The sequence below is a fragment of the Taudactylus pleione genome, unplaced genomic scaffold (genome assembly GCF_031769625.1).
Source record: "Taudactylus pleione unplaced genomic scaffold, aTauple2 ptg000431l, whole genome shotgun sequence".
NCBI lineage: Eukaryota > Metazoa > Chordata > Amphibia > Anura > Myobatrachidae > Taudactylus > Taudactylus pleione.
In genome coordinates this window covers 3,735,275-3,760,888 of record NW_028284833.1, presented here as the reverse complement: position 1 = coordinate 3,760,888, position 25,614 = coordinate 3,735,275, and the positions used below count along the sequence as shown (strand labels likewise).

The following is a 25,614-nucleotide window of genomic DNA, read 5'->3' as shown; positions in this document are numbered from 1 at the left end:
AAGCCGCGAGTCGCCGATTAGCGGCGGCTCGCGGGTTTTGCCTGCAAATGCAGTCCTTTGCCCCCGGTCCTAGGGGACAGACCGGGGGCCGCTAGCGGTGGCGGCGGGCTCCCCCTCTGAGGAGGAATAACCCGTGGGACCACTAGACCACCAGGGATATATGGCAAGCGGGATGCCGGCAAGCCCTGGGGTTAATATGCTAGCCAGGGGAGGAAGCCTTCCCTGTCAGCGGCTCCTCCCCTCAGCTCAGCGCGCCTTTCAACACGGAGTCTGGCGTCGCTGAGCTGCAGATTCCTCGGCCACTCCTCCTCTGAGGTCTCCAGCGGCCATTTTCTCACAGTGGCAGCGCAGATCTTCAGGGAGCACGCGGACCGGTCCCCCTGTGTACCTCTCCCCTGATTAAGGACAGCGTACACAGCACTATAGCCCTCCCAGACACTGAATCTGGGAGGTTGATTGTAGTGTAAAGGTGCAGTGGGTATATCTTCCTGCATGGTATGTGACTTTTGCTAGTGCTGCCTGTCTGTGCTTATTTTCCGCTTACTGTCAGCTTATACCTGTCCCTTTACTTCTCCTACAAGCCCTACAGGTGTGTGGGGGAGGGGCGTTTCTACTGACCTCACTTATATACATCACGTATTTGTGAGGTCCGTCACATACAGTTGTGTGCTACACAGTGCCGTATTGTGGGCTGTTGTTTAGCACACAGGTGAGTGCGTTTTCTTCTGCCCTGTTGCCAGATATATTTTTTGACTATATAATATATTCTGTCATGTCAGACGAGGAGGTTGAGCGCTCAGTGGCTCCGGTGTTGGCCTCCTGCGGACGCTGTTCTGCAGGAGTAGATAGGGAGGATTTGTCACAGGATGGCCTGTGTAGTTGATGCCAGGTGGCTCCTGGCCCATCCAGACCTTCTCTGGCGCAGGAACCACCGTGGGCGATGTTTTCTCAAGTGCTGGTGTCTATTGCGGACCGTCTGTCGGTCCTGACTGCTCTCCCTACTAGGGCGTTGCCCCAGCCGACCATCCCCCATTCCCCGGGTGTCCCACAGTTATTGCGGGGTCCTCCTGGGTCTCAGTCGGTGGGTCCCTATGCGGGGTTGCCTATGTATATACAGGCTTCCCCTGTGCCGCAGCAGCCTGTGGTACCTTTTCAGGCCCCTATGGTGACTCCTCCACCCTGGGTGGATGTGCTCTCCAACTCCGTGCAAAATTTGGCGGCCGCATCCTCGGCTTTTCAGTCAATGTTGCAGACTGACATGCCTTCTAGGATTTCAAAACGCCCACTCATGACACGGGCTGCTCAGGTATCGGACTCAGAGGGTTCCTCAGATGATGGGGAGGTCCCTGATGACACTGACTCGGACGCCTCGGTCCAGGAAATGGATACCAAGTCGTCCATTAATGTGCGAGCACTAGTTAGGGCGGTGCGAGCTATTCTTCTTATAGAGGATGAGGCACCGGTTCCTAAGTCGAAGTTTCCTAGTTTAAAAAAAACTAAGGTGGCTTCTGCGGTGTTTCCCCTGTCGGAGCAGTTGACGGATCATATGGCGGTAGCTTGGCAGGCGCCCAGTAAGAGATTCCTTCCTCAGAAGCGGTTGGCTTCTAATTACCCCTTCCCTGAGGCACATTGTAAAAAATGGGAAACTCCACCGGCGGTGGATTCCCATGTCACCCGTTTAACTCGGGGCGCCACCTTACCATTACCGTCGATATCCTCGCTGAAGGATCCCACGGACAGGAAAGTTGAGACTTGCTTAAAGTCTATTTACTCCCTCTCCGGGGCGGTGGCCCGACCGTCCATGGCCATCTCCTGGGTGGCCAAGGCCATTGAGGGGTGGGCCAATGCATTGGAAGATACCTTCCCGGACGACGCTCCGGATGTCCAGCGGGCATTGTTGGGACAAATGAGGGACGCTGCTTCTTACATTGGAGAAGCTTCTTTAGATGCTAGTCTGCTGACCTCGCAGGTATCGGTTGCAGCGGTGTCTGCCCGCCGATCCTTATGGTTGCGGTCTTGGAGAGCGGACTCTGATTCAAAGAAAGGTCTGGAGGCCTTACCTTTCAATGGGGAATTACTATTTGGTCCGGACTTGGACAAAATAGTGGACACCCTGGCTAAATCCAAGTCGGCCTTCCTCCCTTCGGCGGCACTGCCTGCTAAGGTTCGGAGTTCGGCTTCTCGTTCCTTTCGGGTTCAGGGTAAGGCGAAAGGTCAGTCCTTCCCGAGACAGTCTGCGAGTAAGACGGCCTCTAAACCCAAGAAGCAAGCCTGGAGTGCTCGGCGCCCTTCTTCCAAGCAGGAAGATAAACCTGCGGCCTGATGGGACGGGCCTCCCTCTGGGGGACCTCAGAGTGGGAGGCCGACTTCTTCTATTTGCCCAGTGCTGGCACAATACCACCACGGATGCCTGGGTTCGAGAAGTGGTCTCCCCGGGGTACGCCCTGTCTTTTCGGCACAGACCACCCCACCAGTTTTTCTGCACAAGTCCTTCTCAGGACAAGACCAAGGCGTTACAGGTTCAGGAGGCTATAGAGTCCTTGCTGAAAGCAGGGGTCATTGTTCCCGTTCCTCTATCACAACGAGGGACGGGGTATTATTCGTCTCTGTTTCTGGTGCAGAAACCCAATGGTTCTCATCGCCCTATCCTCAACTTGAAGTCTCTGAACAAATTCCTCAGAGTTCCCAAGTTCAGGATGGAAACGTTACGTTCCATCATTCTGGCGATGGAACCGGGGGATTACATGGTGTCCCTGGACATCCAGGACGCCTACCTCCATGTTCCGATAGCATCTTCACACCAGCGGTATCTGAGGTTCGCTATCCTTCAACACCACTATCAGTTCCGGGCGCTACCCTTTGGTCTCTCCACGGCACCGAGGGTGTTCACGAAGATTATGGCGGTCATGGCCGCACATCTTCGGAACCAGAATGTACGGCTGCTGCCGTATCTGGACGACCTCCTGTTGCTGGCGAGCTCCCCGGAGGTACTGCTTCAACATCTCCACCTGACGATCGCTTGCCTGCAAGCACACGGGTGGTTGATAAATTGGAAAAAGTCCTCCCTGATTCCATCACAGCGGATGGTTCATTTGGGAGCCCTGCTGGATTCGCGTCAGCAAAGGATCTTCCTGACTCCGGAGAAGGTCGCCTCCCTACAGCTGCGGATACGCAGTTGCCTGAGCCGTTGCCGCCTGTCGGTCCATTCGGCTATGAGAGTTCTGGGGTCCATGGTGTCGACATTCGACATGGTGGAATTTGCCCAGTTCCATTCCCGGCACCTGCAGGGGCTGATTCTATCAGAATGGAACGGGTTACCTCACCGGATCCTCTCTCAGGTGCTGGTGTTGTCTCCGGACGTTCGGCAATCTTTGGCTTGGTGGCTTCAGACAGCTCATCTGGTCGAGGGGCGCCCATTTTGGATCCCGGACTGGGTCCTGCTCACGACGGATGCCAGTCTCCGGGGTTGGGGGGCAGTGACCGGCTCTTTGTCGCTTCAGGGTCGTTGGTCAGCGGAAGAAGCACTTCTCCCCATCAACATCCTGGAACTGCGGGCAGTATACAGGGCCCTGCAGTCGTCCGGCCCCGCTCTTCACGGAAGGGCGGTACAGGTGCAGTCTGACAACGCCACCACGGTGGCGTATATCAACCACCAAGGCGGAACTCGCAGTCAGGCAGCGATGTCGGAGGTGTCTCGTATCCTGACTTGGGCGGAGGGTCACATTCCAGCGATCTCGGCGGTCTTCATCCCCGGAGTCCTCAATTGGGAGGTGGACTTCCTCAGCCGTCACGACGTGCATCCCGGGGAATGGTCGCTTCACCCAGAGGTGTTTCAGCTACTCGTGGACAGGTGGGGACTGCCGGAGCTGGACTTGATGGCCTCCCGTCACAATCACAAGTTGCCCGTTTACGGGTCAAGGACAAGAGACGCAGGTGCAAGTCTGGTGGACGCGCTGTCGGTGAAATGGACGTTTCACCTGGCGTATCTGTTTCCTCCGATATCCCTGCTTCCTCGGGTTCTGCGGAAATTCAAGCAGGACGGCGGCATGCTCGTGCTGGTAGCTCCGGCGTGGCCCAGACGTCCTTGGTACTCCGATCTCAGGAGCCTCTCCATCGACGCTCCGTACCTTCTTCCTCAGCGTCGGGACCTGTTGTCTCAGGGGCCCTGCCTTTACCCGGATCTGGGTCGGCTGTCTTTGACGGCGTGGCTCTTGAGACAGCCGTCTTGAGGTCTCGGGGCTTCTCCAGTTCAGTTATTGGTACCATGCTCAGGGCACGCAAGCCTGCTTCAGCACGGATTTATCACAGAGTGTGGCACACTTACTTTCAGTGGTGTGAGTCCAGACATTATGATCCTCAGGTGTTCCGAGTTTCTAGGATCTTGGAATTTCTTCAGTCAGGATTGGATCTCGGCTTACGCCTTGCATCTCTGAAGGTTCATGTGTCCGCCTTGTCCGTGTGGTTTCAACGGCGGATTGCAATACTACCAGACGTTCACACCTTTTTCCAAGGTGTTCTCAGGATCCAGCCTCCCTTTGTGCCTCCTGTGGCTCCTTCGGACTTGGCGGTGGTGCTACGGGGCCTGCAGGGTCCTCCGTTTGAGCCTCTTGAGGCGGTGGAGCTCAAGTGGCTGACATTTAAGACGGTTTTTCTCCTGGCAATTGCTTCGGCCAGGAGGGTGTCTGAATTGGGGGCGCTTTCCTGTCGCCCTCCTTTCCTGATTTTTCACCAGGACAGAGCGGTGCTCCGCACTCGTCCTGAGTTTTTGCCCAAAGTGGTCTCGAAGTTCCATATTAATCAGGAACTTGTTGTGCCAGCTTTTCAGTCCCCTGATCTTTCAGCTGGTGAGACTTCCATAGATGTGGTCCGGGCGCTTAGAATTTATGTAGACCGGACGGCTTCGGTTAGGAAGTCTGATTCCTTGTTTATCCTCTTTGGTTTTCACAAGAGGGGTTGGCCTGCCAACAAACAAACGTTAGCCCGTTGGCTTCGTTCCGTTATTTGTGAGGCTTATGCACAGGAGGGCTTACCTGTGCCAGCCTCTGTTAAGGCTCATTCCACTCGTTCTGTGGGTCCCTCTTGGGCTGCTAGACGTGGCGCTTCTGCTGTTCAGCTGTGTAAGGCGGCCACTTGGTCTTCAATTCAAACGTTTTTGAGGTTCTATGCGTTTGACACCTTTGCCTCTCAGGATGCATCCTTTGGGCGCCGGGTACTCCTTTCAGCACAGGAGCGTCCCCGCCCTTAGTTGTACTGCTTTGGGACATCCCCAAGGTCAACCCTGTGGACCCCCTATGGACCCTGAAGTAGAAAACAAGAGATATGGTAAGAACTTACCTTTGTTATCTCTGTTTCTACAAAGTCCATAGGGTCCACAGGGCGCCCGCCCTGACGCACCTGGCTTCAAATGGGCTGTGTGGCTGGTCACCGGTTTTCCGTCTCCCATTTCTGTGAGTATGGTTTCTTGTGTGTTCCAGTCTTCCTTCTCTCTGTTTAGTCTCCTCCTCCGGCCTTGGCTGCTTACCAACTGAGGTGCTGTGGCCGGGGGCGGGGTATGGAGGAGGACGGACCCAAGTGCATCCTGGGAGCAGCTAAAGCTTTAACTGCGTGGTGCCCATGGATCCAGATCCAGCTATACCCCAAGGTCAACCCTGTGGACCCTATGGACTTCGTAGAAACAGAGATAACAAAGGTAAGTTCTTACCATATCTCTTGTTATATCAGCCCTGTCAAGCTTGCTCTACATTTATTTTTGTCAAACATGCAACACATGATAATTTGTAAAGTAGGTGGAGGTACTTGGTGACATTCATGTGCTCAGCTGGACGTGACTGTAAATAGCACACTGCAAAGACCAGCATACCTGACATTCAATAAGTGTAAGATCGATATGCTTCCTCTCCCAATGAGTTATAATGAGACCCAGCCTTGCTTGACCCTTTACAGAATATATATCGACCCTTCCTAATTTTATCAGTACTGAAAATTTTAAAATCGCAGCATACAATGAAAATATATTGAAGTTACTGGTCCGGACTGTGCAGTTGACAAGTACCGTAGTGTGTTGGAGCATTGCTTTGTGAAGCAGACACAAATATATATTTTTTAACGTTATTTAATCAATTATAGATAATTGTGCAGAGTTCCCCTTCCCAATTGTACATGAATCATTCTGTATTTGTGCAGAACGAGGGTTCGTTGCAGTGTAAAGTGACTTTTTAAACACTGCTCCTGCCGTTTTTATGTGTTTGAATAAATGGATGTGTTTTTCATAGCAGTCATCATTAGCAGCTTTACAGTCATCACTATCCACTGTTACACTAACACGGGAGCCCTTCAGGAGGCTGCCTATGAGAGCTTCCGGCGGCCAGGTTTATCTTGACTCTCTGTGAGTCCATGCCCATTCCAGCCCCAGTCTAAGCCATCTGGTCGAAGCAGATCATAGCCTTCTGTTTGAAGAGCATCTCAAGTCAGACTTGTCACGAAAAAAAGACAGGGATTGCAGAAAAACGCGCATGCGCAGTACGGAATATCGCAATTTGAGACTAACAGAATTTTATCCTATTTTGTCTTTCCAATGCAAAATTACATTACATACTGTTTACATTTATATAGTAACTGTTAATTAAAGTTGCTACTGATCTTTTTCTCATTTGATGTATTATGTATTTACTATAGTATGATTGTAGTTGGCAAAGGTGGTAGAGTTACTTTTACACCCATAACCTTAGCTTTCCAGCGGTGTTGGAGATTGACAGTAGCATTGCCATGTTTTCCAGGTGCTCTGTGGTGCAGTTGCAGGACCAAACTTGCTGAAGACGGTGATGCAGTTTTTCTCTGATGCCGAGTCTGTTGCCGATCAAGCTGACAGTCCTACACTCTCCATACAGTCGGCTGACAACTGGAGAGCGAGCACCCACAGCATAAATAGTAATTATATCACTGCAGTATTTCATCCTAAAACAACAGCCATTAAGAAAAGAATACTTATTAGCAAATCCAATTTTTTTGTTTTCTGTGAATGCCCTTCAAAAAATGCAGCTGGAGGCGACTTAACCCTAACATCTTGTTTACGTTTACTAATATGAGGTAGCGTGTTCATTTCTGAGATAACATAAAGTATCATTTTAAAAATGCCAGTGTTTCTTACATGCAGTAGAGACAGCCATTTTGTGAGCTAACCAATGTGAATGTACTGTAATTGGGCAAGTCACTAGGAGTCAGGGATCTGGTCACAATCCCAACAGTCGGGATGCCGCTACTTAGATTTCTGGCGCCAGAATCCCGACACCTGTCAGAATCTCGGTGCCGGCATCCCGACCTCCGGCATCCTGAAGGTAAGTACTAGGGTTAGGGGGAGGGTTAGGATTAGGGGTTAGGCACTAGAGGGAGGGTTAGGGTTAGGTACTAAAGGGGGAGGGTTACGTTTAGGGTGTGGTGAGGGGCAGGTTAGGTTTAGGCACTCGGCAGGAAGGTTAGGTTTAGGCACCAGGAAGAGAGTGTTAAAGGTTGGGAGAGGGGAAGGGTTAGGATACTGACCAACCAGTGTCGGTATCCTAACCTTGTCGCGATTCTGACCACCGGTATCCTGAGCGCCACCATCCTGTACCCAACCCAGGAATCATTACCTCATAAATTTTAAGGCATTTTAGTTACTAAGCCCCTCAATAATGATATTGGTTCCTAGTAAATTGATAGATTGTATTAATTTGAGAAAATGGCTGCCTCCGAAGTGTGATACATTTTCACCGTCAGAAGAAAATGCAATCTATTGATATAGGTAGTTATTATACTAATTCATCACTGGTAGTTATCTGGGTGTTATCTAGCAACTTGCAGGGAGGAAGGGGCCCTAAACCAGAATCTTACTAAGGGCCCCATGGGGTGTTAATTAGGTGCTGCCCCCAAGGCTTGCACAGGCCCTGTTCTCTCCTGCATCAGAGCACAGGGCCCAAAAATGTTTGGCTCTTTTAAATGACCGCGAAATGCTGGAAAGTAATGTCTTTTGCATGAATAAACTGTCAGACATGAGAAATTACTGTATTTTCAGTACAAAGGGGCATATAAAACTGATTTATTGTTCTCAGAACAAGTCATTTTCAGTCATCATTTCCTTTTATGGATAGATATTTGAATTTCTGGCAGCGTTGAATGCACATTTCTGTACCTTATACCATCATTCTACACAGCAGCAGCAGGATTTCTGCAGAACAATGTGTGCAATGTCTAAATGGTATCTGTGAGAGAAGGCATAGTGTCTGCATATAACAGCCAAAAGCTCACGTGTTTCTCTGGCCAAATCAACTCTGCTTACAAATCCCCTTTAAACATTTATTCCACTGAAAACAAGAGCTCATTGTTTCAATCCACGTGCTGCCCACGGGAGGCTATTTCGGTGACACGTTCTTTGCCCAAATACTACATTGAACCATTTACCTCTGATTCAGAAAATAAAACTCACCCTATAATTATTAGCACTGTGGACACCAAAGTAACAAATTGTAATTACTACTTTGGCCCGTATTCAATTAGAAGCGAAAAGCCAAGATCCGCAGAAAAGTATCGCCGCTTGCGAGTTTTCAGCAGACAGAAACTTATCACTGTATTCAATTGCAAACACTTTTCGCGTATGCGATAACGCAATGCAATGTAATAGGCTAAAAAGATTCACCTCTGAATAGGTGGAGAGAAAAAGTGCAAAATCGCTGGGGAAACCACTCTGCACCCTTGGGACCAGGGCCGGCCCAAGCCATTTTGGTGCTCTAGGCATGATTTTGGCTGGTGCCCCCTAACATATATTCTCACCACCGAACTTAATGTTTATACGCAGACGCCAAAAGATATTTTATTATACTTATATATAAGATATATATATATATATATATATACATATATATATATATATATATATAGTCAGGTGCATAAATATTGGGACATTGACAGAATTTTCATATTTTGGCCTCTATTCACCACCACAATGGCTTTGAAATGAAACAAACAGGATGTGCTTTAACTGCAGACTATCATATTTAATTTGAGGGTAATTACATCCAAATCAGGCGAACGGTGTAGGAAATACAACGGTTTCTATATGTGCCTCCCACTTTTTAAGGGGCCAAAAGTAATGGGACTATCAACTCAAAAGCTATTTCATGGACAGGTGTGGGCTATTCCCTCGTTATTTCATTATCAATTAAGCAGATAAAAGGTCTGGAGTTGATTCTAGGTGTAACATTTGCATTTGGAATCAGTTGCTGTAGACTCTCAATATGAGATCCAAAGAGCTGTCACTATCAGTGAAGCAAGCCATCATTAGGCTGAAAAATCAAAACAAACTCATCAGAGAGATAGCAAAAACATTAGGTGTGGCCAAATCAACTGTTTGGAACATCCTTAAAAAGAAAGAACGCACTGGAGAGCTCAGCTACACCAAAAGACCCGGAAGACCACGGAAAACAACTGTGGTGGATGACAGAAGAATTATTTCCCTGGTGAAGAAAAACCCTTTCACAACAGTTGGCCAAATCAAGAACACTCTCCAGGAGGTAGGTGTATATGTGTCAAAGTCAACAATCAAGAGAAGACTTCACAAGAGTGAATATAGAGGGTTCACCACAAGATGTAAACCATTGGTGAGCCACAAAAACAGGAAGACCAGATTAGAGTTTGCCAAACAACATAAAAAAAAAGCCATTACAGTTCTGGAACAACATCCTATAGACAGATGAGACAAAGATCAACTTGTACCAGAGTGATGGGAAGAGAAGAGTATGGAAAAGGAAAGGAACTGCTCATGATCCAAAACATACCACCTCATCAGTGAAGCATGGTGGCGGTAGTGTCATGGCGTGGGCATGTATGAACTTGTATGAACTTGTTTCCTTGTATTTATTGAAGCATACTGCAAAAGCAACCAAAGAGTTTTTTAAGGCTAAAAAGTGGAATGTTATGCAATGGCCAAGTCAATCCCCTGACCTGAATCTGATTGAGCATGCATTTCACTTAATGAAGACAAACCTGAATGGAAAATGCCCCAAGAACAAGCAGGAACTGAAGACATTTGCAGTAGAGGCCTGGCAGAGCATCACCAGGGATGAAACCCAGCGTCTGGTGATGTCTATGCGTTCCAGACTTCAGGCTGTAATTGCTTGCAAAGGATTTGCAACAAAGTATTAAAAAGTGAAAGTTAGATTTAGGATAGTTTAGTTTGTCCCATTACTTTTGGCCCCTTAAAAAGTGGGAGGCACATATAGAAACCGTTGTAATTCCTACACCGTTCACCTGATTTCGATGTAATTACCCTCAAATTAAATCTGAAAGTCTGCAGTTAAAGCACATCTTGTTTGTCTCGTTTCAAAGCCATTGTGGTGGTGAATAGAGGCCAAAATATGAAAATTCTGTCAATGTCCCAATATTTATGCACCTGACTGTATATATATATATATATATACAAGTACATATATATATTTATATATAGACACACACACACAATAATATATATATATAGACACACACACATATATATATATATATATATATATATATATATAGCCTGAACCCCTCTCTGCCCGCTGAGTGCTCCGGCCCTCTCCCAGCCTAAGCAAACTCACCCTGAGACTTTACTCTTACCTGGTGGTCTCAGGTCAGCCAGGCTGGAGTGGGACCATTTTGACTCTTGGGCCACTGGACTGGTGTCTGTCTTCTCTTCAAATGCCTGGCCCTGGAGTGGACTGGTCTGATGGGCGGCGGGTGCTGGGCGGCATCTAATATGGAGGCGGAGCTGTGAGTTGTCACTCACTGCTCTGCTCCACAAAGGACCATGGGAGGAGTGGCTGCTGCCGGGCATGCTCGCATGCCCTCCCACGGTCGCGGCCATCTTACCCGTCTCCTGTTTAGTCAGAATGAGCCTCTGTGCAGAAGCTCATTCTGACATACACCTGACTGGCTGACTGCTGCACTGCTGAGCTCCGATGGCGGCAGAGGAGGGGTGGGTGCTGCAGAGCCGTGGATTCCAGATGCTCTAGGCATTTGCTTAGAATGCCTATGCCTAGGGCAGGCTCTGCTTGGGACAGCCCCCCAAAGGATAACTGAGTAAAAAAAACTAAAAAAAAGTGAGGAACACCCCAAAAAAAGCACTTTGAAAATGGGGGTGAAAAAGTGCAAAGTGGGGGTACAAACCTAAACACTAGCGAAATAGACTTTTGGGGGGTCTGCAAAGTGGGGGTACAAACCTAAACACTAGCGAAATAGACTTTTGGGGGGTCTGCAAAGTGGGGGTACAAACCTAAACACTAGCGAAATAGACTTTTGGGGGGTCTGCAAGTATGGGTGAGGAGTTTGCTGAAGGTGCGTTTTTTACATTTCTTATAACTTCACTTTAGCGACTTTTAAATATGCTAGCAGCCATTTTCAGGTCCCCCAAATTTGTCAGGACTACTTATTTTCTCCTAAAATTACTGTTTTATGCTATTCTTCACCACTTGTGTAAAGATGCTAATTAGAGGTAATTGTACCAACTTAAGTACCCCAAACAGTTTAATTAGGGCAAATCGGGCACTACTACATTGATCCCCAATGTTTCCTCATGTTTTGGGGGGTTCAGGCTGATTTCCCTGATTCTGACACCACTTTTCTCCTGTTCGGACTTCGCGTGTCTCCGTTTTCGCGTATTTTGGAATTGAATAGGGCGAATCGCAGGTACGCGCACGATAAGTTTCCGCTGCTAAAATACGCAATGTAGGCGAAAAGTCCGGGCCTTTGTTGTTTAAAATCATGAAAGATTATAAATATCAGGTGGAAATACAGAACTGACGCACAATCATTTTTCAGAATGACGTCTGAGTTATTATCACTTACTGATGTCTGGCATTTTCCACTGTTCCGTCTCTTCATCTGCTGTCTGTGATAAATTGATTTAAATAAACTGCTGTCCTGCAAGAATGATGAATAAGCTTAGTGGCTTGATGCATACACATGTGTCCTCATTCACCTCATCCTAGTGTCTTTGCGCTATATGGCGCAAGATGTTTGGCACAACTTGGATGTTGTGCCATGTATAGTCAGGTTGGTACTTTCACATTTTAGTGTCCTTATCGCACTGCATAGCATGTTTTTTGCATTGCAGCCGTATGCTGACAAACTTGTAGTGTGCTGGGGACTTAGGATTTGCACTTCTCTCGCAATCGTGGCAGTGTAAAATCTAGGGATGAGCGGGCTCGGATTTACTCGGATTTACTCGGTTCTCAGCATGGCACTGTATTGGCTATCGGCTATCACGTGTTTTGGATAGCCAATAAAATAAATCCGAACTAATCCGAACTTGCGTTAAGTGGCGATAGGAACCGAGTAAATCCGAACCCGCTCACCCCTAGTAAAATCACATAATTCTACGTGGCAGGAAGCATGGTGCATCTCAGACATATCGCCCTTTTTTTCTCAGATTAGCGTCTTGTCACATTGCTACAGTCTAGTACACATTTCCATTAGTGGAGTACAGCGTACATGCACAGATGTGTCCTCACACACATATCCCTGTTGTGCCTGACACCATTACTGTGCTGCATAATGTTTCCCCAATTTTACAGCTTTTTCCTTTATTGTCTTACTTTTTCCTCAGTTTTGCATCTTAGGGGCTGATTCAGCAGAGGATGGAGTTGCAAAGCCGCACACAAGCAGCTCTGCCAGTCTGTCCTGGCAAATAAGGAAATGCAGCAGGAGCTGTCTGATACCCCCCTGCTGCATTTGCTATCACAGCACTGCGGCCAGCGTCGCAGGCTGGGATAACCATCACGACCATCACCTCGCCACTCCCTACCCACTTTCCGGAAACGCCGGCCGCCCCGGCCCTGCATCACCCCGTAAATGTCTCTGCTTTTCAATCAGGCAGAGGCATAGCAGGGGCTGCGTGCGATCATCCAGGACCCGTTATGCCCAGGCGCAGAACGGTTCCTGCACACACAGGAATCTGCGACGCGCCACAACATGTCCATCATGCTGCTGCTTGGGAGATCTGTGAGCGAGATTGCAGGACCCGTTCTGCACATGCGCATAGGCGGAGAAACGCGTTAGTACTTTGCCCCCATAATTACGGCACGGCTTGGGACTGCTTTGGTCAGAAATTCTCCTTTGGCAGTGAGGAACTCTTGTCTCCAAAGAAGTGGTGAGCTGTAGTGCACTCTACATCTAGGGGAGATTCTGCTCCTGTCTCACGGTAGTTGAGCCACAAGAGAAAGTTGGGACTGCGAGCGGTAATTGGTCCATATTATTCTCCCCATTATATTCCTACTCTGCAATAATCAATTTACATACTAACTATTTGTGGCACTGCTTTTAGCTTAAGCTACATCAGCTTGATTTCAGCAACTAGCCACTAATAACGTTTATCTGCAAAGAAAAAAATTGGTTGGCACACTAATGGTGGGTACACACCTAAGCGATATATCTGCAGATGATGGTCATTCATACACATTGAACTACCATCATGTGCATGCTGCAGCGGGTCCCAGCGGGCAGGGGGTGGGTCAGGGGCGTGTCCCGGCAGGGGGGGGGCGTGTCTGCCTCCCTGCGGCTGCCGCTGTGTGTGTACGGGCGGTCTGCAGACATATCTCTTCATCAGCTGTGCAGCGCAGCCAACGCAATATGTCTGCGAAAGACGCCGTTCACAGACATATCGCTGGTACACACTGGCCGACGGGCAGCAGATATATTGGCCGATCAATTGATCGGCCAAGATATCTGTCAGTGTGTACCCAGCGTAAGTCTATTTAATAAGTGTGTTTGCATACTAACAAGTGAACTGCCCTAAATGGACTAGTGAATTAACAGCACTTGTGCGGCAACTAACAAATCTAGCTGCTACAATTAGTAACAATTATTCTGCAGAATCCAAATGTGCTATTAACAATATCTACAGTAATCTAACTAGTGCTTTAAGTGTTGTTGTTTTATGTACCTAGAATAAGGGCATACGGTATGTCTCTTTGTGTACAGGTTTTATACAGTATCTAACGTATATATATATATTGCTATTTTAAGCTGTGGTATTAATATTTTATTGTAATAAAACATTTAAGTGATTGACAGCACCTTTATTATATATATATATATATATATATATATATACTTAACACATTGACTCGTTTCTTTTAGTGTTGTAGTTATATGTACACTATTTATACATTGATAATGAACACGTTTGGATGACCGCATCAATGATAATGTTGTGCTCGTTACTCCTGCAGCTGAAGGCCTTCCTCCAGACGACTCGTACCAAGCTAGAGTGTACGATGAGATCATGCAGCCCTTGGTGCGTTCTGGGTATTTGAACAAGGCCATTGGCGTGAGCAAGACTTTCACAGCTAAGAAGATGAAAGATGGTAAAGCTCTTACTGTGGTGTAATCAGTGGCATATCTATAATGGGTGCAGTGTGTGCGGGGCACAAGGGCCCCTGGGTCCAGGGGGGCACCGCACACCCTGCACCTATATTATTTTAAACTTACCTGTCCGTGGTCCCGCGGCGGTGTCAGCTTCTGCTCAGAACACCGGAAAATGGCCGCCGCGGCCATTTTTCCGGCGTTCTGGACATGTGCAGTAGACTCCAGGCACACTCTAGTGCCCAGAGTCTACTAATGCTCCGGTGGCTGGCCAGCCGTGCCAGTCGGCTGCCGGCCACCAGAGAGAGAGGAGGGGGCCCCGCACGGGGAGTGCACACGGGCCCCCTCCTCTCTTAAGACGCCCCTGGGTGTAATATATAGGTGTTAGCAGTTAGTGTAAAATTACTATGACAAAGGAAAGTAGCAAGCAGAATTACATGTATTGCAAGCCTGCGAACTGGTGTGAAGCCAAGCGACTTCTGATAAATGCTCGTAATACAATGTATGAAACCCGCTGCAGCTAATCAGCTATCAAAGTCCTGTTAAGAGTGTGTTACATTTTGAATTGTTGTGGATCCCTCTCTCGGTCGAGATGCCCACAAGTACCTATCCTCAAATCACGCCAAATAGCACCATTTGGCGCACACCAAGGACTTTGCGATTTAGCTGCGCCACATGGTTTTTTTCTTAAAATATGCGTCTTAATCTGCTGCTTTATTTTATAATATTTTGAGCACTTAGCGGCTGTACAATTCCGTCCATCTCAAATGCAAAGCAGCAGGGGGTGTATGTAGGAAACAGACACCTCCTGCTGCATCTGCGATCCCAGCGACGCGACCGAGGTCACAGCATGGGATCACCATCTTGACTGATGGTCGCGAGGGTTGCTCCTTTCGCCAGCATCATCCTTCCTTGAAAACGGGGGGGAACACCTCCCCGTTTCCGGGAATGATGGGCAGCCACGCCCCCCAAATGCCGCAGTATGTCAGTCATGCTGCGGCTTTGGAGGGTCTGCGGGCGAGATCGCAGGACCCGTTCTGCTTATGCGCAGAGCGGTTTACCTGGAAAACGAACACACTCGAACGTTGGGGTTCTGTGTCGAACTGAATCCCAGATCAGATCACTTTTCAGGGTTCTGAGTAGAACCAAGTCCCGGCTCAGGTCTGCTGTAAGTTCTGAACTCGGATTTAAAAAAGCAAATCTGTGGAATTGGATTGCATGTAAACAGGACCAAATTATATGATTTTAGCTGTTTTTATCAGTTTTAGAGAAATTCAAAACTGAATCTGAACCAAAACATTTGAGGGTGGGTTTTCCAAAACCAAAACACGGGGGTCCGCGCACATATCTAATTACAAATGTAATTGCTGCAGGCGAGATACTTGGGGATAACATCTAGCTGCATTAGTGGCAGATCCGCTCACGTTTTATGCTGTCCTGGATTCCAGAGGCAACAGAGATAATTGTAATTCTGACCTGCTGGATGTCACATAATAAACATGGCGGCTCTCTACCGGAACATTAGGCATTCATTTGTGCTCACTGTCCAGGGAAAGGAATCATCAGTGTCAGTACCTTGTTGTAGACAGGACTTAATGTGACAGATATTTAATATGTGGCAATAACATACACCCACGTTTATTAGCAGTAATAGACTGCGATGACAATGAGTAATTCCTGCCTCTGAACGGCCAGTGTTTTCCACATATACAGTGTGGAGGAAAGTGCCGCAAACTATGTGGACAAAGTAAAAGAAAAAAAAATAATAATCATCCAGCTTACTGACCCTGGGGTACATGTATTAAGCCTTGGAGAGAGATAAAGTTCCAACCAATCAGCTCCTAAGCATCATTTTTCAAACACAGGGTTCTGTTTACTAAGCCTTGCATGGAGACAACCAACCAACTGCTGTCATTTTTCAAACACAGCCTGTGACTTGGCAGTTAGGAGATGATTGGCTGGTACTTTATCTCAGTTCACTTTATCTCTCTCCACGGTTTAGTAAATAGACCCCACAGACTGTAAAATGACAGTTAGGAGCTGATTGGTTGGCAATTTATCTCTCTCCAAGGCTTAGTACATCTCCCCCCTGTATGGTGAGACAGGATGACACAATGTAAAAGCCTCTTATTGCAGAGTTGTAGAAGAGAAGGACATCCAGGATTAATCTGTAGGTTTTTCATTGCTCAGAATTCCACAAACACTGGTGTGTCCTGGAAAAGTCCCTCATCTTCTACGAGAATGATAAAGGCACAGAGCAAATCGGAAAGATCGAGCCATCAGAAGTCGTTTGTATGGGAGTAAATAAGGTGGACATCTTAAACTGCCCCGTCCCAGTGGAAAGGTACGAGCCAGGATCACACTAAGCTGGCAGAGAATTTAATGGGGAATGTCGGTCATGTCAGTAAATCAGACCAACATAAAGAAACATACACTAAATACTACATTAAAGGCGTGTGAGTGTTTAATCCAGTGATTCCCAAACTCGATCCTCAAGACAGGTCAGGTTTTAAGGATGTCCAAGATTGAGCACAGATGGTTAAATCAAATTGTCTGAGGTACTAATTAAGCCACCTGTGCTGAGGCATTGATATCCTTAAAGCCTGGACTGCTAGGGTGCCTGGAGAAACGAGTTTAGGAACCTCTGGTTTAATCTATGACAGTTCTCATTCACTAAATGTAGTACCTCCTCATAGCCTGTAGGTGTCACATTGTTATCATTGTTTTATATAAGCTCTTACGAGCAGGGCCCTCTACCCTCTTGTGCTTCTCCATACTTTAGTTTCATCTACTTCTTACTCACCACCAGGGCACCTAACACTTGGTTACTTATGCTCTGTTGCTTATCTGGGTGTTATGGTCACTAATGTAGCAATATATATTATCCATGTCCTGTATTGTATTGTTCTGTAAGTCGCTTGCCTACAATTTGTTTATGTACTTTGTAAGGCGCTGCAGAACATTTATGGCGCCATATAAATAAATGATAATAATAATAATATGGATTATTAGTATTTTTTATATAAATACAGAAGTCCTTAAGGCTTAATTTGTTTATAATTCTTTATCCTATAGCAGTGGGAAAACCATAGTTATAATGAGCAGAGAACTGTTATTCACTTCTTCCAGTAAAAGCATCAATAGCAATTTACATACTGTACAGTGGTTGACCTTTTAAGGAAGTAGACATTGACTCCAGTAGACAGATGCCAGCAGTCAGTTTTATGCACCATGCAAAAACAGTAACAGTGCAATACAGCACAATATGTGCCCAAAATAACTGATTAAGATCTGTGTTACAATATATAGTAAAAATATTTATTACCACAAGCGTTCCATAAACTACAACAAAACTGAAATATAAACAAACAAAATAGAACCATATCAATAGGAAATGTATAACACCCTATATAAGGCGTTTCTTGGGGTATAGGTATTGCAACATATTGCAATAAGGTTCAAAGAGCTGAGTGGCTGTGTACTGATGCGAAGATAGTTCCGGATGCAATGTCTTTAAACAATTAGAGATAGTTAATTACCAGCTCCACGTCACTAGTCCATGAAGTGTGAATTGCCAAAGGATAAGGCTTCCTTGCAGCTCTGTGCAGTCGTGTGTAGGTGTCAGATATTCCCCAGGTAGGTGGAAAGAACCTTCGTGGAGCCGGAAGGTGTTTGTAGAAGGCAGATCCAATAGTCCAGCAGTGCAATGATTAACACAGACAAATGAAAGTAAATTATGAAGCTCAATGGAACGCACAAGCCTATCGCGGGTCCCTGTACCAGACATCGGTGTGTCGATGGACAATAACTCTGAGATACATGTGTCCTATGTTTTAGGTTTCGCTTCACATTTGAGATTTTCCTAGCGTCGGAAAAAGTGTACCAGTTTGGCACCGATGCTCCTGAAACACTCCAGACCTGGACAAGCGCCATAGGGAAGGTGAGGGGGTTTATTATAGCTATAATTTACATCTATGCCCGATAATTCTGTACTGGGCCCCTGACAGAAACTTCTCATCTCCTTGCAGTGGTTCACCCCAATCAGTTGTCACTGCCTTTTGGGGTATGAATTCCAGCGGGTGGGGAGGATGCGCTACAAAGCCATGCTGAACCCAGATCAGTGGATGGAGGGTTTCTTCCTGTTACAGAAATGTCACCTGTTCATCTGCCCCGAGGAGCAAGGTGCGGCAGAGGACACCGTCAATCTGCGTAGTCTCCAAGAGCTCAGTGAGTTTTATTACTTATAAAGGCAGATTTCTACTGTTGTCTTCACCAATGATAACTGGAGTTCAGCGGTCACTGTGCCAATGCTTCTGTATGGGTGTGACTGACTCCAACCACCACATCTGTCAGATGGGTCTGTAACTATATCCCCCCTCCCCCCCCCCCAACAGCTCTGGTCCCCAGTACAAGTCAGCTGGGGAACCTGTCATCTGTCCAACAAACCACATTGTTAAAGACCACAGTATAGTATGTTTAACTGGTGGTACCTGTTATATATATTATTTAATTATATTTTAAATAATAGAAAGTGTACTGAAATATGTCTTCTGTCTATAGTGATTATTGTTTGCTTTTTTCTTGACACTAGCCGTATCGCCAAGCACTGAAAATTCAGAAAAGAAAGATATATTAATACTTGTTGAGAAAGGACGGTGAGTTTTGTTGCATACAGAGTATATTATTATTTAAAAAGACTGCTTGGTTTAGTACACATAGGGCACATGCGCCACCTGGTGGTCACTGCTCAGAAGAGCAGATTGCATTTAAATTTGCTGCACGTTACACATCACACACAGAAACAAATTAGGTTACGTTGTAGCACTAACATAAACAATATATCCTCTATGATATCTGATGGTTTTGTAACCAGATCGATAATTACTAAGCAGACTCGATTATAAAGCTAGTTTAGAAATGAAAAAAGTTATCCTGTTAAAATAAAAATATATAATTGGTAGTAAAAAAAAAAAATGATATAGGGAGGGAAAAACAGGACAGGCAGGGCCCTGCACATCAGAAAGCTTACAATCTAATTGGAAGAGAGCACAGATTAAATCAGAGGAGCGAGTGTGGCTCAGATTGGGGATTGCAAGGGTATGCTAGGGTGGGTACAGGGGTGCATCTAGAATGGGTGCAGGTTGTGTGGCGCACACCGGCTCCTAGGTCCGGGGGGGGGGCCCGCACCACACACCTTGCACTTATTTCTACAATACTTACCACCTCTGGGTCTCGCTTTGGCGGTAGCAGCGCCGTGAAATGACAGGCAAAATGACGCAGCGAACATTTTCCCAGCATTTTCCGCATGCACAGTAGGGAAATTGCCGGGAACATGGCTGCCATGCGCAGTAGACTCTGACACAGCGCTAGAGTTTACTAGTGCCCAGAGTCTACTGCTACAGCCAGTGCACTGCAGAGTAGGAGAGGAGGGGGCCCCTGACGGACACTGCACAGGGGCCCCCTTCTGTCTTAGGGCCTGATTCAGAGCCGCTCGTAAGCTGCAGCTCGTTCGCACTGAGCGATGTTCGCACAACTGCGCATGCGTACGGTTTGTAATACGCATGCGCGAACCTGTCAGTGCGGCCGAAAATCGTTTGTTCGCTATATAGCGAATGCCTGCTACTTTGACAGGATGAGGTGTATGTGGGTGGTAACAGGGGAAGGTGCTTGAAAACGGGGAGTGGAATTCAGAACGCAGGCGTGCTTAAAGGTCAAAACAGGCGTTTTAAGGGTGTGCATAATTAATACAGCAGCGTCATTGACCACGTCACCTGGTTGTTTTATAGTCATAACTGCTCGCAATATAGTGGTAGGAAAAACCAACCACAAGAATAGCGAGCAGTTCATACGCTGATCGATGTACTCGATTAATCTAATAAATAGCGGACATGACGTATGGTGCGAGCGGCAAGGGGGCAAGTTTTGTTCGCTCGTTCAGACTTAGAGGCGTGAACAGACCGCAATGAGCGAACGGTTCATTTGAATAGCCACCCCTTGTTTTTGAACGAACGACCGCAAATAGCGAGCGGCTCTGAATGAGGTCCTTAATACGCCCCTTAGTGGGTAGTATAGGTTGGAGTATGCTCTAATAAATAGATGAGCTCTCTGAGAGTGTTAAAATATATTAAAAAAAAAAAATCAGGAATGAACGTCCTGATAACGGGTCTGTCCTGCTGGGATTGGGATGGCTGGAAAGTACAGTAGGTATATCATTATACTGGGCACTGTTCAGGGTTAGCCTCGCTGAGGGTTTATATTACTTATACCAAGTTTATTACCTCTATTGTCCTGCTACTTTTTCTGTACCAATCACCAATTGCTTCCCCGGAAAATAATAAAAGGACTTCTGCTAAAGGTCATACATTCAATGTGTCTTCATTATGTTGGCCTTGAACTTCGTTTTATTAATGGTCATTTCCCATGCTGGCCTCTAGGAGCTGCTGTTTTCCTTGCTCCATCAATCACCTGCAGAGAATCCTCCCTATAGCCCTCCTATCATGCATCGGGTCTTGTGTTCCCTTCCTGTGCAGCCTAATGATGCCGTGATTCTTATTCCTTCTAAAGGACTTTGTACCTGCAAGGGTTTACACGTGCTGATTTCCTGGCATGGAGCACGGACATCCAGGCAGCAGCATGCAGCGGGGGCAACATGTTACGGGACCAGCAGCTTAGCAGGAATGACATCCCTATCATCGTGGACAGCTGCATTGCTTTCCTCACTCAATACGGTGAGTCTTTTATTGTACGCATATTAGATCCAGGTCTGGATAAATCTCCAGAAAACATTTCTGCAACATTGAAAATTATTTAATATTCCCGATGAGGACACAATTATTTACAGTTTAAGATGTATATTCCTTTAATTGGTGCGTATAGCGCAGATGTATTCAAATGATAAAAGTTATGTCTCAGTGGTTGCAATTTCAGTACGTCATGCGGCAGGACTGGCTATATTGCAGAAGTGCAGCGTTGCGGAGAACGGGGCTTTACTATGAGTCACGCGCAGATCCCAATGCGTCTGAGTTTCAAGCGGAATGCATATGCGAGTATCTGCTGATGGTCGCACACACCTCTGCGACAGCAGCGTCAATACTTTTTTCTGTCCGCAAGCGCAGCCGCCATTACTAGTATGAGTACTTATAACTACCCTATGCTCGGGGGGCATATTAAGAACTGGTTAGCCCATTTGTAGCGGGCCCCCCACCTACGAAGCGCCCCCGTACCTGATGAAATGTGTCTCACCTGCGCAGTGCGCCAGCTTCCTGAGCTTCTTCCGAGGCGCCTTATTTCCAGTGATAAATTCAGAAACATGGCGCATGTTCCTACGCGGCACCATCTTCCTGAATGCATCACTAAAATGATAGTGCCATGGGTGCGGCCGATGTGCCTGTGTGCACTGTACACCCTGCACCCATGATACGCCACTGCGCATGCTGAGTGCAAGAGATTCGTCAGAAACTGGCGTCCCCTCGCCATACGCACAATGTAGAATAGAATGGATCTCTGACTACGTGTCCACGCCCTAACACTCCCACAAGATGGTTCTCTTACGTGCCTTGTTATTTTTACCGCCCAGTTTCCACCCAGAAATGCTGAGATTCGTCTGACTCAGAGCTGCCGCCGGTGGGCGACTCAACACAAATCCTGGCGGTGTATTACTAGTCGGTGTATAGTAGGTTATTGCATATATTCTGTACTGTACATTGGCGTACTTACCAGATATCTGTGCCAGGGGGTATTGAGTGTGTTGGTCTGAAATCCCGTTGCAGGCCTGTGTCATGAGGGAATATACCGTAAAAACGGCGCCAAGTCTCGGATAAAGCTGCTGATGGACGAGTTCCGCCGAGATGCACGCAACGTCAAACTGCGTATCAATGACAACTTCATCGAAGATGTGACAGATGTGCTGAAGAGGTTTTTCAGGGAATTGGATGATCCCATTTTCACCACAGAACTTCACCCACAGTGGAAAGAAGCTGCAGGTAAATCACCTTGATCACGTCACGGTATAAAGAGGTTCCTCTGGCCGCCATCCCAGAAACAGGGATACTGTACATGGCCGGCTTACTGTTATTCCTTTATTGTAATACAGGTAATAAAAGCTCTTCATGGTATAAGCTCCTGTATATATCTATAATAGAAGAGCAGGTACAGCATCCATATTAAATCCTTTTAAAAGTGGATCTAACACTTAATTTAAGAATCCAAGTACAGATTATTTAGTCATATATGTGAACATAACAGGATCTGGTCATAATCCTGTCAGGGGTAAGGGTTAGGCACTAAGGGGGAGGGTTAGGTTTAGAGTGCCGGGAGGTGGAGGTTAGGTTTAGGCACTAGGTAGAGAGGGTTAGGGGCAGGAAGAGGGGGAGGGTTAGGTTTAGGGTGCGGAGAGGTGAGGGTTAGGGTTAGGCACTAAGGGGGAGGGTTAGGTTTAGGGTGCCGGGAGGTGGAGGTTAGGTTTAGGCACTAGGTAGAGAGGGTTAGGGGCAGGAAGAGGGGGAGGGTTAGGTTTAGGGTGCGGGGAGGTGAGGGTTAGGGTTAGGCACTAAGGGGGAGGGTTAGGTTTAGGGTGCCGGGAGGTGGAGGTTAGGTTTAGGCACTAGGTAGAGAGGGTTAGGGGCAGGAAGAGGGGGAGGGTTAGGTTTAGGGTGTAGGGAGGTGGGGGTTAGGGTTAGGCACTAAGGGGGAGGGTTAGGTTTAGGGTGTAGGGAGGTGGGGGTTAGGGTTAGGCACTAAGGGGGAGGGTTAGGTTTAGGGTGCGGGGAGGGTTAGGGTTAGGCACTAAGGGGGAGGGTTAGGTTTAGGGTGCCGAGAGGTGGAGGTTAGGTTTAGGCACTAGGTAGAGAGGGTTAGGGGCAGGAAGAGGGGGAGGGTTAGGTTTAGGGTGCGGGGAGGTGAGGGTTAGGGTTAGGCACTAAGGGGGAGGGTTAGGTTTAGGGTGGCGGGAGGTGGAGGTTAGGTTTAGGCACTAGGTAGAGAGGGTTAGGGGCAGGAAGAGGGGGAGGGTTAGATTTAGGGTGTAGGGAGGTGGGGGTTAGGGTTAGGCACTAAGGGGGAGGGTTAGGTTTAGGGTGTAGGGAGGTGGGGGTTAGGGTTAGGCACTAAGGGGGAGGGTTAGGTTTAGGGTGCGGGGAGGGGGAGGGTTAGGGTTAGGCACTAAGGGGGAGGGTTAGGTTTAGGGTGCCGGGAGGTGGAGGTTAGGTTTAGGCACTAGGTAGAGAGGGTTAGGGGCAGGAAGAGGGGGAGGGTTAGGTTTAGGGTGCGGAGAGGTGAGGGTTAGGGTTAGGCACTAAGGGGGAGGGTTAGGTTTAGGGTGCCGGGAGGTGGAGGTTAGGTTTAGGCACTAGGTAGAGAGGGTTAGGGGCAGGAAGAGGGGGAGGGTTAGGTTTAGGGTGCGGGGAGGTGAGGGTTAGGGTTAGGCACTAAGGGGGAGGGTTAGGTTTAGGGTGTAGGGAGGTGGAGGTTAGGTTTAGGCACTAGGTAGAGAGGGTTAGGGGCAGGAAGAGGGGGAGGGTTAGGTTTAGGGTGTAGGGAGGTGGGGGTTAGGGTTAGGCACTAAGGGGGAGGGTTAGGTTTAGGGTGTAGGGAGGTGGGGGTTAGGGTTAGGCACTAAGGGGGAGGGTTAGGTTTAGGGTGCGGGGAGGGGGATGGTTAGGGTTAGGCACTAAGGGGGAGGGTTAGGTTTAGGGTGCCGGGAGGTGGAGGTTAGGTTTAGGCACTAGGTAGAGAGGGTTAGGGGCAGGAAGAGGGGGAGGGTTAGGTTTAGGGTGCAGGGAGGGGGAGGGTTAGGGTTAGGCACTAAGGGGGAGGGTTAGGTTTAGGGTGCCGGGAGGTGGAGGTTAGGTTTAGGCACTAGGTAGAGAAGGTTAGGGGCAGGAAGAGGGGGAGGGTTAGGTTTAGGGTGCGGGGAGGGGGAGGGTTATGCGCTAAGGGGGAGGGTTAGGTTTAGGGTGCGGGGAGGGGGAGGGTTAGAGTTAGGCACTAAGGGGGAGGGTTTGGTTTAGGGTGCGGGGAGGGGGAGGGTTAGGGTTAGGCACTAAGGGGGAGGGTTAGGTTTAGGGTGCGGGGAGGTGGGGGTTAGGGTTAGGCACTAAGGGGGAGGGTTAGGTTTAGGGTGTGGGGAGGTGGAGGTTAGGTTTAGGCACTAGGGGGGGAGGGTTAGGGGCAGGAAGAGGGGGAGGGTTAGGATACTGACCTGTCGGGATGCCGGTGTCGGGTTTTGACCATCCTGAGCGCAGGCATTATGTACCCAACCCGAAATTAACAGGTGGAGAGTTTTGCTTTCATTATGTTTTCTGGGAAAGAGGGGTATCCTGCGCTATATAGACTGAGAGCAATGAAGATTCTTTAGTAGAGATTATTAGGACATAATGTTTATCAAATGAGTTGATCCAACCACTAAGTCTGAGTGCAGGACAGGCTGTTACGTGCTGCGGCCATGTTAGCGCATCCAGCCGACACGCTGTCACATCGCGGCCGTCATCCATCTCTATTTTCTACCAGTCCCAGTCATGATCAATCGTCACTCTATTTAAAATGATCAAACTGGCCATCAAAATTGCCAAAAAGGTTAAAAGGACACAATCATAGATTTTGTATTGTCCTGTTGTATTTGTTGAATCTAAACAGTAAGGGATAATTTTCTATAGATTTATAGAGCGGTAGCTAGTTTCTTTGATGTTGTCAATAAATCTGCTATCAGATCTCAGAATAGCCGATGACCAGGAGCAGATGACTAGTGTCTGTTTACTATGGTGCCAGGCAATACCGTAGCTCCACTAAATTTGGCATGGTGGTGAACGTATTTTGACCAGGATTAGGTTTTTCGCTATATTCGAGGATGTGGTACAAGAGGGTATGTCTTCATTCCGCTCAGCCCACTCATACCAACAGACATGCCATTTGTATTCCATTTCTAATCTGACTCTCTTTTGCAATGACCACCAATAATGCCCAAGGTTAATCTTTGAAGGCAGCAGGCATTGGCCTGCAAACTCCTTGCTTTTCCCCTGGGAAGTTGTATGCGGCATGTTCAAGAGTGGGGGCTTCCAACAGCCTTTTCATTCTGGCTCCTCATGGAAAAACAAAACAACATTGTTTATACCTCAGTGTTGAGGTAACAATGTCTAAATGGATAGATAGGTCATTTTCGACGCTAAAACCCTGTTAACAAACAGTGGGGTCCTCTTCAGGATCTATGGATTGGGGCTATAGATGAGGGCAATGTAAAAAATGAAGGCT

General features: G+C 47.5%; 1 protein-coding gene across 3 annotated transcripts in view; it reads left to right on the top strand.

The window, feature by feature from the left end:
- The window catches only part of ARAP3 (ArfGAP with RhoGAP domain, ankyrin repeat and PH domain 3), a 194,453-nt gene that overhangs the window by 128,811 nt on the left and 40,028 nt on the right, over positions 1-25,614 (top strand). For all 3 annotated transcript variants that reach the window (XM_088447431.1, XM_088447432.1, XM_088447430.1), the window contains 8 exons: positions 6,777-6,927; positions 14,238-14,372; positions 16,561-16,714; positions 18,208-18,310; positions 18,399-18,597; positions 18,962-19,025; positions 20,935-21,098; positions 22,140-22,352. In XM_088447431.1, coding sequence (XP_088303557.1) covers positions 6,777-6,927; positions 14,238-14,372; positions 16,561-16,714; positions 18,208-18,310; positions 18,399-18,597; positions 18,962-19,025; positions 20,935-21,098; positions 22,140-22,352 — 1,183 coding nt within the window. The remainder of the gene's footprint in view (positions 1-6,776; positions 6,928-14,237; positions 14,373-16,560; positions 16,715-18,207; positions 18,311-18,398; positions 18,598-18,961; positions 19,026-20,934; positions 21,099-22,139; positions 22,353-25,614) is intronic.